This window comes from Xiphophorus maculatus, chromosome 13 (assembly GCF_002775205.1).
Source record: "Xiphophorus maculatus strain JP 163 A chromosome 13, X_maculatus-5.0-male, whole genome shotgun sequence".
Classification (NCBI taxonomy): Eukaryota; Metazoa; Chordata; class Actinopteri; order Cyprinodontiformes; family Poeciliidae; genus Xiphophorus; species Xiphophorus maculatus.
In genome coordinates, this window is record NC_036455.1 from 938356 (window position 1) to 954191 (window position 15836).

A 15836-nucleotide genomic window follows, 5' to 3' on the forward strand; every position below is an offset into this window, starting at 1 on the left:
AGTCTTGTTGAGGGGTAAACAGTAGAAAAATCAGGTTGCATGGCTACATGAATGTGAAGGGAAACACGAGCATAAAGGCACAGTAGTCGTTTTAATTCTGTTTTGCATCCTATAAAACATAATTTACAGTAAATCCTAATTCTCAGATTGTCATCAGCTGAAGGCTGAAAGCTTCAAATTTTCCACAGATTTACATAATATCTCAGTGATGTTTGTCAAATAAAGCTGTGTTTTCCTGCAAATCTCTCTGAAAAACCACTACCTTTTACAGCCAATTTCAATTATTTACGCATCGCATGACTACCATTAAAAAAAAATACATTAATACAAATATGGAGGCCGGTAATTAACAGCATATTGTACTGTGGCAGCAAGCTACTTCAGTTTTTAAATTATTTATTTGTAAACGCTTGGCAACAATCTTTTAAGAAGCTAATTATAAATGATTGAAATGAATTCGCTCTTAAACATCAGCTCACAGTTCTTTCGATTCTGTTTGAGCTATTTACCCTTCTGGGTCGACTCCCTCATTCTGCTGTTAAATAGAAAGTTGGTTTTCAAAACATTTTAATTTAAAACACTGATGAAGAAAGAAGAAAAGACGCAAATCAAGTGAGAGAGAGAGAAGGGAGATATGTCAAGGAGAGTGCGCAGGATTGGTTTATAAATCAGTGAAATGATCGGCGTAGCAGTAAAACATTTTGTATCGATTTTGCTGGGGATGTTGTAACATAGGATTTACAGGAGTTAGGATGAGAAGGGGATAATAAATTGCACGCAGAAAGTGTGGCTGGAAGGTGGAAAAAAGAACAATAAGCGGCGTTTGTGAAAAATAATGAGAAGCTGAGGGAGCCTGGTTTAAAGTTTTTCACTGAAGTTAGTTTAGGTCCAACAATAAGAGTTGCACATTCATAAAAAAAGGCTAAGAACCAGAGACTACAAAAATCATTCTCTGAACCATCTTCAGTGAAAATCAGACACCATGTCAGCACCAACACCTCACACAGCAACTGTCGAGCACAGTGGCAGAGGGTTGATATCAGTCTACCAATCCTGAGCCTTTTATATCCACAGCATCCACGTACCTTGCAGTCAATGAATCAATCATCCATATACTAAAGTAAGGCGGAGTCAAATTGGTTGAAGCTTTGTTTAAATCGGCTGATAAACAGGAATGATCATGAACACAGCAGAATATCTACAACAGGGAGGCTGGAAAGGAAAGTATCAAGCTGTCACCATGCACAAGTCTATTAAAGTGCCGCTTAAGAGAACTGAGCATAGACTAATGTCTGAAAAGCTTAATGAACTGAAGTACTGTTGGAATGAAGAGGGAGCCAAAATTCCTCTCCAACAATGTCAGTCAGTGATTGAATGCACTTTGTTTTCTGCAAGCTTTATTTTGGAAAAATAAACACTACAGTAATAAAATAGATTTATCTAAAGCTAGCTTTAATGAACCACTGCCCAGACAATGCAGACATTATCCTGTGTTTATGGGGTAAACAGAAGGAAAACCATTAAGAAATGACCAACCTCTTTTTTGCAGGACTGTCCTCGCCATATTTGTTGCTCCCATGGAGGCCCTGAGAGCGCAAGGACCCATCTTCTTTGTGGCAGCCCTTCGACACCGAGCCATTCAGCTGCCCATTGGCAAGAGAACCTGGAGACAAGAAACATAAAAATAGTTACACTCAAACCTCCCTCAACATCCACTTGGTTAAATCATTTCAACTTATATTGCTAACATAATTCTTTATCAGTCTTTTTCCTGGAGTGATATACTCTTTTAAAATAAATATTGAGTCCTTGTGGAATAAACAGCGTTTTCATCATTTTACTCTGTCAGGGTTAATAAAGCTCTCGAATAAAGCTTTACTCTTTGAAATGATGCAATAATGCGAGAGGAGGGCAGTAAACATTGCTTTTGATGAGATTATGGTAAATCTGTTTTAGCCGACAGTGCAGAGAAGAGAACATAGGAATGACAACGATTGAAAGAGATCAACGGGAAGAAAGCACCAATAATCCGAACAGTTCAAAACAAACTGAGCTTGTGAGGCAAGCTGAGAGCACATTATTTCATGTCCCGCTATACATTTTGAAGCTTCTCAGGGATCAATTTTAGAGAAAAGGAAAATCAACTTCCTTTTTCTGAGAGTGGCATAGAGGTGATAGGCTCCCTAGGACAATAAATTAAGGAGAAAACAAGCCAGGGGCAGTGTGAGAAAAGGACAGCTTCTGCCAGACATGAAATTTTCAGAAAACCCGACAGAGAGAGTCACGATTAAATATTTAGCAAGTAGCTCACTCAAACAAAACAAGGCTCCAGACAGATTTTTAAATCAAAAGCAACAAGAGGCACGGGAAATTTAAATCAGGTCAAAGAACAGAGTGGAAGTTAATAGTAATCACAGGTAATTTCCTCTGGGGCAGATCTTGGAATGGGTCAGTCTGATTCAGGTACATGGTGTGAGAAAAAACAACAACATAGGACGTGTTGAGAATGTCTGGGATATTATAGTGTGTGATAATATCCCATGGATGCATTTATAAAGGTTACCCGGTCCCTGCATCAAGCATGAGCTATATCCTTAACACAATGTTGAGCTTGTTCCCAGTGCAGGTTTTTCACTCCCAGCACCAACTCTGGTCTCCGATTCTTGCCGTCGTGTTCATGGATGGGATCTAAAGGTGTAGTTGTTGCAAATCTGGTTTGGGAACCTTCATGTCTCATCTTTGTTTTATGCAGGAGATGTAGTTCTGTGTGCATCTTCAATTAACTGGAATGGTTTACAGCCAAGTATGACGTACCTGGGATACGTCATACTCCATGTGTCTGAGGTCAAGGCTTTCATTTGGAGGTCAGTGTGTGACTCAAGTATAGGAGTTTATTAATCTGTGTGTTCTTGAGCCATGACAGAAACTGTTGAATGGATCAGAAATTGGATAGATTGACTAGAGAAGACTGGTTCCGTGCTAAGTCAAAAGGTTACGCTCTTAAACTGCCGGGCTGTCTGTACTTCAACAGCTCAACTATGGACATGAGATACAATCATCACTTGAAAAAAAATTACACCCCAGATACTCCTGACAGTGGAGAATATCTCCTAATAAAAAGTACTACGCTGAGCTGGTTTCAGATATCTGGTATGAATCCCATCAATGAGGTTTCCAGAGTCCTTTTCCATTTCCTGAACTTTTCCCAACCTGCCCTGATGCTTACACTTTTATAACTCGCCTCATACCAACCACTTCCACTGACCCGAAACACAAACTACATTGATAGGTAGGTTAAATTTTTAATATTTATTATTCCATCTACATTTATAAAACTGAAGAGAACTTTTGACAGATTTTCCTTTGTGCATGCAACAACTGGACAGGACATAGAGTGAAAATCGGAAAAGGTTTTAGATTGAGGGATCTTGGAGGCGTGACATCAAAATAAGTGATATTCTAATATGTGGTCACTCTATAGTCATGGCTGAGAATCAAAATATCAGGTTCTGCTGGAAGTTTAAAACTCAGCTGGCATGCCATCTACATCCAGGTAAAAGCTTTCACACAGCAAGTTAGAGGCAAAAATGTTAGTCTGAGAATTTCTTTTATGAGGGGGATTTACAGAAAAAGCAGAAGGATACCAAGCCTTGATGTTAGAAGTGGTGGAACCTCAACATGTTAAGAGTCAGTAACTTTACTGTACCTGCAACAGGAAGGTATTAAGTTACAAACAAGTTTTCTCGCTGCAGAAAATGTGTCTGACTTGACTAAGGCAATGACGGTTCTACCTTGTTCACGTTCACTTAGCAAAGACCAGCAATGACTCACTGGCTAACACCCTTAAAACTCAATCTTGTTCGATCACCAACACCTCAATAATAGAAGGTGTCTTTTTTTAGTCACTGATATTTGGCACGAGAGGTTACCACCAACATGCTCACTTAATTAAATTCAATAGATAAATGTTTCATTAGGTCTCTCATTCTCCACTGCTAACTAAAGGTCGGGATGAGTATGACTTATATGATGTCCTGTCAGAGTTGCAATTGGTGAACAAGCCTGGGCATTGTTTCATCTGATAGATGGGAAGGAGAGCAGTGAGATCAAATGACAGCAGGCGACAGAAGGAAGATGAATGATTGTGGAGAGTGTAATAACATCTCAGACATGATTTAACAGTTATATCTCTGGTTTGGGCTGAATGAACTCACACACTTTTCTCATTACTGCATAAACTCCATTTGGTTTGTTCACACGCATGCAGGGCAGGTCACTACCTGAAAGCGGAGGTATAGTCATCAGATACATCGCTGCGGTCAGAGTGTTAAGAAGAGCCAAGGTGATGAGTAAGTTTATTGCATCGCTTGAAATGTTTTATGTTTGCGCCAAAGAGCCACTAAGTCTATACGTCAAGGTGAATCATCCCTCTACAATTCGCACTCGGCACGAAAGGTTCACAAACCTTTTATGAGTCAATAGTTTCTATTAAAGTTGTTTAAAGGAATTTTACAACTGCAAAATGATATTTTCATTAAATGCCAATGTGGAACTCTAATTAAAATAAACTGCCTGAGAACTATAAACTATAATACTGGACGGCAAAAAAAATAGATGCAGAAAACAGACAATGGCTTGCCATAGTTTACCCTTTTTAAACAGTGACGACTAGGCCAAAAGAAATTAATATATGGCTTTAAATATGCATACTATAAGATGAATAAAAAGTATTATGTTACTCTCAAAACTAGTGATACAGTACACATTTTGCTGACTGTGACAAGTGATTAACAATTCTATAGTATACAAATCTATATAGTAAATTTGTAATGTGCCTAATGAAGCATATGTTTCATTATCCGCTAGACAAGAGAAGCCAATTATAAAATATAAAAATATAGATACATTAGTAGCTACTTTATTTAAAGAACCAAAACTCTCTTTATAAAATAGGTTCAGGCGTTAAAGTTCATGAACTACATTATTTCACCCATGAAACCAGCTGCTAATGTTTTGTCAGCTTCCTTTTTCAATACCTTTGTCATTTTAGGGTACATATACTATCTCATATCTCGCTGCTATGACAGCCAAAAAGGCAGAGTATGAGATGAATGCCAAGTTGGAAGCTGTCCAGATCAAATTTCTATGCAGATGTTATGTAAATGTCATTTCACATGATGCCCACAAATAAAAAGTGAGCGCATGGTGCAAAAAAGTCTTGCGAGCCAACCAATTAACATTTTTCCAGTGAGGAAACTATTAAATAGTCCATCTTTGGACTCCAAAGGTTATTTGTGTGCATCTAAGTGAATTTTCTACAGTGATCCAATGTGCCAGCCAGCTAAAGGAAAACATAAAAGCTGTTTAATAAGTAGGAAATTTCATAAAAATTTTGAGGTGCATCATTAAAACTCATTTGATCATGGTGTAAACAGTCTCCCCTCTGCCTCTGGACAGTGTTTCACCAATATACATCAGAGCAAAAGCAAAACAGCTCATTAAGTTTAATTGTGCTCACAAAATGACTGACACATGGCGTCCCGAGAGAACACAAACAAACAAGAATTGGCCCATTTCAACAGCCCGCTCTTCTCTTCCATCCTCGACATCCGTCCATCCATTTCCTCCCATTCTCCAAAGAGTTGTTTGACATATGCTGGTCGCACATGAGTGCCCATTTGAGAGGCAGACCTGGGAATCCCGGGAAAGCAGAGAACTGGGGATAGTTAGGATCTGGGTAGGGAGAGCCTGGTTCCAACCTTTTGCTTCCTGGAGCAGAGATATGAGGCTAGTGAGCAATCCCAGAAGCAGGGGCTAATCAGACTTAGATTTAGGGGTGCTTAACTAAGCCCATCACTTTGTTATATTGACCTCAGTCTTGAAAGAGCAAGAGGAAGTTAAGAAGGGTACATAGCAGAACAAGGCTGAGAGTACCCCATTTCTGTGAGGCACAGTAATAACCAGAACTAAAACTGGTTTGTTAAGGGATTGAATACACATTAATTAGGTGCAGAATGTGACCTTGTGGTTCTTTAATGCACTTCTTCGCACATATATATATATATAATGTTACAACATTATTGTAACATTATGTCAAGCATTTCAAGTCAATAAATTTCAGCCTACCATTAGATTCATCAAAAAAATCATTCTTGCAATTTTCTTATTTTGAAAAAGAAACTGAATGGGTAATATGGACAATTTCTTCTGTAGTGACTAAGTTTTGATAACTTTCAAAACCCAGTTTCTAAGGAACAACATGAAAAACCTACAAGAAATATTCATAATTACATTTTTATAACTTTGTATAAACTAAATATAAAATGTCTTAAGCATTATGGATCACAGGCAAAAAAAAATACTTTCTCAACTAACAAGATATTGATTGTAAACTGAAACCTTTTTAGCAGGTCTATTTAAAGTGCAAACATGTTTCTGTTTATGTATAAAAACACTAATCAGGTTTATCACATTTATTATTGTTTTTGCTGTATTTTAAGGCTTGTCATTGTTATCCACATTTCCAGTTTCTTGACAAACTATTATAAATGTTTTATTGCCTACTACCAATTTTCACTCAAAACATTTCTCTTTCTTAAAAATATGCTCTCCTCCTTTTGAAAAATATTTTTCTAAGTTCATATCTAGTGTTTTTCATGGAGCTATCTATTCATCTTACTTGACTCCTGCACCTTTTTGTCACTGGTTTTCTTTGCGCTCTCTTGGAAACAAAGAATGTCAGTCATTTTCACACTACTGCCAGTTGTACACACAGAACGCTAAGAATGCAAAGAATGTAAGCAGAGGATGTTAGGACATGATGAGCATCATTTGAATAAGAGACATCAAATCTGAATGAAGAAACTTTTGAGACAGACGGAGCAAATTTCAGCAGCCCCCATATTTTTTAGATTGGGAGCAGAGATTGGTAGGAGAGCAATGTATTATTCAACCCTGAGAATAATTTGCTCTAAATTAAGAAAGATTTACTCTTTAATTTTCAAATGACAATTTTCTTGAAAAATGTCAAAGAAAGGTGGAAATACCAAACATCCCAGTCACAACAGAGGGAGAAGCAAAACAAAGAAAGAAAACTATCTATTCACACGTCAATGTGTTCCTGTTCAAACATTCACAACTTCAATGAATGGGCCTCATTAGCAGGTGTAAACTACAAACAATACATGTCATTATTAATATAACAACATTTTATCCTCCTTTGATGAATAAAATGTTAATGCATGTTCTGTATAATTCACACTCAAACATCACTTTCATCCCCAATTTCCCCTTTACTAAACAAGTGCATCTAAAACTCTCTAGTGTGCTCTTGGTTCAAGTGATTCTTCAAGCCAGCATATTATTAAAATGGCACACCAGGAGTGGAGTAATTCTGAGAAAAAGCCCTACATAGAATCCTTTCCCACACATTTTTAGAGCAGAAGCTCAAACTAAAATATATTGCTGTTTCTTACAAGATCAGAGGACAACAAAGTACGACAATTTACCAGAGCCAGGCAATGGAGCTCAGAAACATGACATCTGTTTTGCACCAGTTCAAAGCTAAATCTGAAGCATCAAAGGCAAAGATGGGTTCCTGTAATGCCTCGACGCTTTTTTTATTTTTCATTGACAGAACAAGCAAGGACGGAACAGATGCAATCTCTCTCTCCCGCATGATAGATTAGCAAAACTTGCCCTCACTCAGGTATTATGTTACAGTTATTCATTTTTTCCCCAACGTCCCGTCTGTGCTAGCACACCTTTATCTGTCCTCTGTACTGTGATGCCATCACCAGAAAGAGGAATAGTGGTCCAACACAGAGTTTTAGCTGCCACAGCTGCCACTCTGGCCGTGCAAGCTGGCGGCACAGGAAATGCAGACAAACAGAGCAGACTGACTGATGAAGGGAATGGGAATGGAGTGCCTAAAAATGGTCAGAACAGCAAGTACGGAGACATGCAGACAGACAGGAAAAGAACGAAAGAAGACAAGCCAGAGAAATGGGCGAATGGAGAGCCTTCTCCTCAGCACCTCCTTGTGTTTGGCCAACAGCCAGCTCCTCCATCAATAGCACTTAGGAAAATGGAGAGGGAGGAAAGGATTGGAGAGGAGATGTCAGGAAAAATACGGCAGACAGATACGGAGAGGTGGAGACATCGCTACATAAAAAGATGGAAACGGCTGGAGAAACACGAGAGAAAGAGTTAAAAAAACACATAACAGAGGAAAAGAACAGTGAAGATGGAGAACAAATGGAGAAAGAGGGAGGGATGGTTTAGATGACAGTAACGATAGTTAAGACAGATGGGGCAAAGGATGGAAAGGACAAAACAGGACTGGGGAAAAAACGGAGACATAGACGGATGAAGGAAGCAGGAGGTAGAAGAGGCTATAGAGAAGAGAATGGGGTTTTGGATATACATAATCGAGGAGACTGTGAGGAGACAGGAGCTGGCAGAGATAGCAGTAACCGGAGTCCTATTGATGTGTAATGAAACCCCGTATCAGGGGAGAGAAAAACGGAAGGACAAACGAAAAGAGGAAAATAGGGGAGGAGAAAAGGAGCGGAGTCATGTGGATGGGAGAGAGGATGCTTGGGCGAATTAGTGTAAGATGGGATGCAAAAAGGGCATAATGTCATTTGTTAAATAATGCAGGGAATGAGCACGAGTGGCAGGAAGTGTGATGGAGATGGATAGCTGCCAACCGGGAAAGGTGAGGAGGCTGGGAAGATGGTGTGCTTGCTAGCTGTAGACAAAGAGAAAGATGGGTGGGTGGGGAGACTGATGCATAAAACCGACAGACAAATTTCACAAGCAAACCTCAGTGACAAAAAGCAAGGTTATGTAAGGATTATGGTCATTTGTAGAGGAACTCACATTTCTTAATCCTTAATTAATACTCTTTAAAAGCTTTCATCTATAAAGCATAAAAGCAAATTAGCTTTGACAGAATATCCTGGACTATAATGAAGCTGAATTTGGTTTCAAACACAGCATTTTCTAATCCAAGAAATCATAAAATCACAAATCACAAGTCTTTCGAAAAAAACAAAAAAGCATAATTAAAGGGACTAGGTGATTTTCTAACTTCTGACCTGATTCGAAGTATTAAAGTCAGTATTTTTTTATGATCAACATATGGCTTGGTTTCACTTACTCATGATAGTTATTGTTTGGACACGTTTTCCAAAAACTGTTTAAACAGAAACCAACACAACATCGCTTTAACTGTCTCTATCATTCATACATTACTTTATGCACCCAAAGGTTGTTGTTGTACTTTTTACACACAAAATTTATCTGTGACATCTCATGATACAGCAAAATAAAATAACTTCTGATTGAGGTTCATTATGTAGAATCAAGCAAGGTCTGGGCTGCCAGAATGGTTATTAGTTTTTATATCTGTGCAAGACTAAAACCCGCAACACATGTTTGGCCTCAACACGAGTCCAGACACTCGAACCCGCAGTCCTCTAAAACAGCAGGAGCTGCCCATTCAGGATGTAGAGCATGCTGAGCATGATCCTCCAAAATGGCTGACAGTTTCACCACAATGTGCATGAGAGATGGAGAAACTGTGCTGCTCACGCTGCCTCCTGAAGCCACGCTAACCCAGGGTGCTCTAAAGCAGTGGGGCCCCCGTCTATTCAGCACCAGCTCCCCCTTTTGTGTCGGCGTGGGGCTGCTGTCGTTACCCCTCGGTGCGACGGGCCGCCAACGTTTTTTAATGAGTCATTTTTATTCAGGCGATAAGGTCAGCCACCCGCAGAGGCTTAAAAGGCCCTGAATGGCAAATATGAGAGTTAGCTGTCGCAAGGAAGGGAGGAGGGCAGCCGGCATGGGTACATGGTGAATAAATAAACGTGTGAAAAATAAAATATGGAAAGAAAAGGAAAGCTAGAGTTATAAAAACAATAAATAAAAATAAGAATCCTGACATATTTCAAAAGCCCCTTCTTATCCGTCTGTCTCCATGTCTGCTAATGGAATAGCTGAAAGACTTAGTGCCATCTGTCAGCAATTCCTCTTCCCTCCTTGTTTCTTTCTGCATCCGACTTGCGGAGAATAGCTAAAAGACAAGTTCAAATCTCTGCTGCTGACTGACAGAGGGACTTTTGGTACAGAAACACCAAGGTCAACAAAGAACAAAAACGACAAAGTCATCTCGGCTGCTTGTTTCAAAAGCTCTTTCTTCTTGTGCTCTCGCTATTTCTGAACCGTTTCAGGTTTACACACCAAATCACACTAAATCCCTCCCCCCACAAAAGAGTGAAAGCAGCAGGCTTCCACCTGGAGCTGGGTTCCTGACTATGTAAGCAATTTTAAATATTAAACTCTTGTCCAAGTTCCTGTGAGCACACGTTTTAATAAGTCTTGTCCCTGGAGTGAGTGTAAATGTCCAAGCTGGAAAGGATTAACACCACGTAGACACATGCTTTCATGTCTGTGGCACTGAACAGAGTTGCTAGCTGATGAGAAAACAACATAAAAAAACCTTAAAACAGTTTGAGCTCAGAGGGTCCTTTGAGGATAACACGTTGTACCAGTAAAGACTGCAACTTTCCAACCCAATCCCCCCACAATAAAAGGTGGGTAAGATTTCTCAATCGTGTGTTCCAAGAACATCGAACAAAAACCTAACATTTATTTCCCAAAATCCTTCTGCAGAGTGTTTGGTTTATGTCAGAGTAAAGGGCAAGTTTCCAGCTTTGGGTTAGTTACATTTCATAATTGAATTTTATTGTTTCAAGTCCTCATTTGACTCCAAGGAAAAGGAAGACTGTGTATCTGCAGGATCTGGGCTAAAGGGGAAGCAACAGACTAAAATCTCCTGCTCCAGTTTTGATCTAAGACACTCAAGTTTGGATCTTAGTTCAGCTCTTTGTGTGTAGATTATCTCTGCTCACCACAATATGGGTTTCACCTCCTTACAAATTTAACTAGGGGGGAGTGTGTGACAATGGCTTTAGCTATGCCATAGCACATGATTTTAGATTTTAGGCATTGTCCATTACTGCGAGCATAAAAATTACTGTTCCTAGATTTAATCACTTCTGACGACAGACTGGGTCCTGCCTGTCTCTAGCTGGCTGGCCAATCAAAGCTCTCATCTATAAATAAGTGTCACTGAGGCTCATCGTTCTGCCCTGCGCCGCATGTTTCTTTGCTCAGAGTTCTTGCAAGCTGCAAGAAGCATCTTATTTGAGCAAATTTGCATTGGGTGCTGGTCATTTCCCATCTTGTGGGAAAAATGTGGGAAATTAAAGATGAAAAATGAAATATTTCCTACTTTGGTTGCTTTGTGTTATTTCCACTTTGTGAACTGGAGATTTAAAACATTTTTTTAACCCACTTAAAGTTTACTGCATGGAAAATGGGTTATTTGAAAATTTAAACGGCTGAGACTGAATTTAAGCTTTTTCTGGATTAAACGCAAGGCTACCGTAGTTCAGGAGCACAGCTAGTTTCTAGTTTCCTTTAGACGCTGCTAAAGGAAACTAGAAAAGCAGCAGTTTAATGCTTCGAGGAAGGAATGCTGCAAAAAAAAAGGCAGAGCATTTTTCCTGGGAGCAGTAATTAGATAATATCTAGTGAGAATCTGTTAACCAGTATTGGTGTCACCTAGGATACTGCTTTCAGTCAGGAACAATTTGTACTTTTAGAGGACATCAGTAAAATGTGGTTGTTTGACTCCAGTGGAATTGTTTGTTTTGGTTAGAAGCTATAATCTCATGTCCTACAGGCTGACTGGCCCAAAGTGAATCAGAACCACATTTAATTGAAATGGAGTCACAGGGCTATGAAACCCTCTGAACAATATTTATTATTACATAAAAGATTTGAGCGCTTTTGGAAATATATATCCAAATAACTCGTCAAAACTTTAATTTGTGACAAAAATAAACTGAAAAGCAACGGTGTAAGTCATTGGTTTGCTTATAGGTATGAAAGGGGAGAAAGAAGAAATGAAATGGAAATAGATTACGGGGCTTGAACTGACCGTTTGTGACCATCGTTGTAAATTAGCTGAGACATCATAATAGTTTTATTAACGGCTCTAAACTCACCATTAAGGTTCGTGGGTCCATCGCCATCCAGCTGCCGTTTCTGTGCAGTCCTAAATTCCTTCAGGGAGAGGTAAAGCACCTTTCGCATCACCCGTTCTTCTGACCACGGGATCCCATCACTGTCATCCTGTGAACGAATGGAAAGTATGAATGATTAAAAGAACTAAAAGCCACAATCTTAAGCTTCCAATTTATTTACATCAGCATTACATAAGTTTATGCACGAAAGACCGCTTGTTACAATGGATATGAATTACTCTAATAAAAACACATCATTTATACTGTGTGCTCTCTCTTGTTTTGCTGCTGGGCTGCAGGAAAAATGTGACTTGAGGTGAAGGTCAGGAAATGCTCACAGGCCAACCGAGGCTTTGACAAAATAACCCAGGCTGCAAGAATCCAGCTCAGTGCCAAGAAAGCTACGCAGAAATGCAGCTACTATACACTCTGTAAACAATATAATGAGATGAGAAAAATATTTGCTTACAAGGACTGCAGCCAGTTAGCAGCAATGTGAAAATTACATTATGCATTAGTCTGCCAAGAAAGGAATAAAATATGGGACACATAAAGATATCATATAGAAGCCATTATGAAAGCTTTGCAGAAGATTAAAATACAAAGTTTGAGTCTGCCAGAGAATGCCTTTATATATGATTCCTCATCTACGACTATAGAGTGGTACATTAGCATAACATGACAGAGTAATGCATTAGCATAAGGCATAAAGGATTACATCCCCTCCATAATGCAATGATTGCTGTGTGCTACAATGATAAAAAGTTAGAAAGCAAATGAAAAATGCATCACGCAACTTTGAAGACATCTCTTTTTTTTTTACCCCAGTTTGAATCAAACAAACTGAACAGCAAAACATTTCAAATGCTGCAAGTTATTTAAAAAACCTACTTGTCTCATTGAGTTTTAACAGCTCATTAGAAAACGATCCAGCTAGAGCAAGCCCAGCTATTAAAGGGTCTTCGGAGAGCATCAAACAGCAATGACAATATTTCTATTCTCCCTTTGCTTTTTCCCGATTCTCCGACTCTGATTTGTTTGGTGTTTAACCTCATTGATGACTAAAGGAAATTGTATCCGGACGCATGCAACAAAGAGTTATTAGCAAAAAAAAATTGAGATTGGAAGCAGATTTTCTCAAAACATGACGCAGAGCGTGTCTTGCGTGCGCTTCTCGTAACATTGAGAAGAGAACACATTTTGAGAGCTAATGCACTCAAACTGTGCATTGGCGATCACACGATTTATTTGAAATCATCGCAAATTCTGATCATGCCAACTCATCTCTGCAAACACGTCTTCGGTGTGAGTCAAATGTAATGCAAGAGGCAGATATGAAGAAACAAAACAACCTTCTGATAGTCCGGTTGACTCAAATCTCTGGTATAGCTCAGCTGAAAAGCTTCCAGATATCGAGGCGACATCAGAACTGAATAAATGGATTCGAGACCTATAATTCAAATGAGAACTTCCAGCAGATGTAATTACAAGATAAAATGTTACAGTAATGGAGAACAAAAAAAACATGTAGTCTTGTTGCTGCCACGAACTTGCATGCAGTTAATTTCAGTTATATTTGATAGACCTACACAAAGTAGAGCATGACTGTAAAGTAGAAAGAAAAGGAAACATGGTTCACATTTCTTTTAATAACATGAAAAGTGTGGCATGGCGAGCATTTGTACTCAGACAATGACTGCAAATCTTTTTCACATTTAAAGACAGAAATGTTTGTGAATCCTTCTTTGGAAAATTTACTTCCTTCTTTCCATCTAGCCATCTTTCCTTGGTGCTAAAATCTATATTCATTACAAGAAAAAAATATTTGTTTAAGTAGTTTATGAAGTTAGATCCCTGCACTGTATTCCATTACAGGAATGGAAATGTGAGGAAATTCCCAAAAAGTTTGTGGCAAAATGTAAAACAGTACATACAGTGACACTGAAACTACAACATTATTGGATTACATATCTAAGCGTGTTCAGATAAACACAGCATGATATTATGTTGTCTCCAACATTCACAATGCCATGACAAATGACTGTCTCTTATGCACCTTTCTGGTAAGGCTGCTGATCGTCTTTTCACACTCAAAAAAACTGATCTATGCAGACAAGCCACTGCTAATTATAGCAGCATCGCCGCAGGGTGTGTACAAGTGTGTCAGTGTGTTTGACACATATATGATGTCTGAGGAGTTGCGTCAAATTGTTGAGAGGACAGATAAGATAGAATTTCATTCAATGAACATTTTTGTCAAAATATTGAGGAGGATTTTTTTAATGGTCAAGAGTAAATTGTCTTATTCATTGTAAGGCTTCACAATATTAGGAAAACGGCATTGATTATAATAAACACAAATTTCTCAACTTTTCTATCAACAAAAAGTCGCCCCACTGTCCCTGAGCTTTCTGATCTTCGTCTCCAACAGCTGTTTCAGTTGTGAGATATGCAATGGTCAGTATCAGCTGGACTGCACAACTTAATCACTTAATCAATCATGACTATCACAATATCACAAAGAACTTCCAAAACAGCAAGAAATGTTAGCTAATTATTTTAGTACAAAGCATTGAGACTGTTTGTGCCGGAAATCAATCTGGTCACACTTGTCACAGAAGGTGAAGATGTAAGGAGGTTAAGTCATGAAGAAACGTTTTATGTTTCAGGCGTCGGTCAGAAGCAGCTTTTTCATTAAAATCTTTTTAAGATTTAAGTCAGGATCCTGGCTCCAAAACATTGGTGTTATAAGTTTGAACAAGCAGACAGAACAACTTGAAAAATGTGTTAAATCTAAAAAGTGTTATTGTTTGTATTCACTAACCCTAACCCTTTTAAATCAGATAAAACCTACAGCATAAGACCTGGACCGGTGGGGGCCATGTCTGGATGAATACAGATTCCCAGCAGACATGTGGACACAAGCAAAGCCACTCAGCCCGGCAATGCTTCTTAGCCTCCGACCAAAACATAGAGAGGTATGTTTTTAGCGCAATAAGCGGCCCCTTATTACGCCGTCACATGCGAGTGTGCGTGCACACATGCTCGCCAGTGGGAGAGGCAGAGCAAGACTTCAATTATGCCATTTCCCCCTGTAGTTAATGTCATCTAATCCATTCTTTGTATGTGCAAAAGCCTGCCAGGTAAGCACCAATTACCTAGACAGCTCACTAGCACTCCTTCTCTCATGGTGTGGCACAGGGCCAAAAGCACACCGACACAAACAGCACAGTCGATAAATCTCTCGGTTACAAACAGTGGTGTACAGCTGACGGTTAATACACACCAACGCCACATAGCTGAATATAAAATGAAAGGGGAAAAAAGTCGATAGACTGACCTCAAAGTTTGTCTAGGTTTCTTTTTTCTCTCATACTCTGTGGTTTCCTTACAGCTGTTGGCAGGCGGCCACAAATATTTCCTGCACTGTAACACACAGCAACGAGTGATGGATAAAAACTAAGGGGAACAAAATCATAATAGTAGCAGCTGCTGTACTGTTCAAAGCTGTCCAACCTGTGATGTGAAAGTGTTTTTTCTCAATGCATACCTCTCCTTTTTGAAGATTTTGAACCACCAATTATATGTTTAAGACATTGTTTTGGGAGGGGCAATAAAAAAAATCCACCTGCCAGAAGATAGTAAAGCAGGACAGAAAGGCAAACAGCTGCTCAAATGAGCAATAGCATCAAAATGTGTTACACTTCGCTTTCCCAGTTGAATGTTGCCAGATTTCTTTTT

At 39.0% G+C, this 15836-nt stretch overlaps 1 protein-coding gene across 1 annotated transcript in view; it reads right to left on the reverse strand.

Moving 5' to 3' along the window:
• jarid2 (jumonji and AT-rich interaction domain containing 2) overlaps positions 1 to 15836 on the reverse strand; it is a 113654-nt gene that overhangs the window by 48668 nt on the left and 49150 nt on the right. Inside the window, exons 2-3 of the mRNA XM_014476106.2 lie at positions 12078 to 12204; positions 1537 to 1663 (exon numbers count right to left, since the gene is read on the reverse strand). Coding sequence (XP_014331592.2) covers positions 1537 to 1663; positions 12078 to 12204 — 254 coding nt within the window. The remainder of the gene's footprint in view (positions 1 to 1536; positions 1664 to 12077; positions 12205 to 15836) is intronic.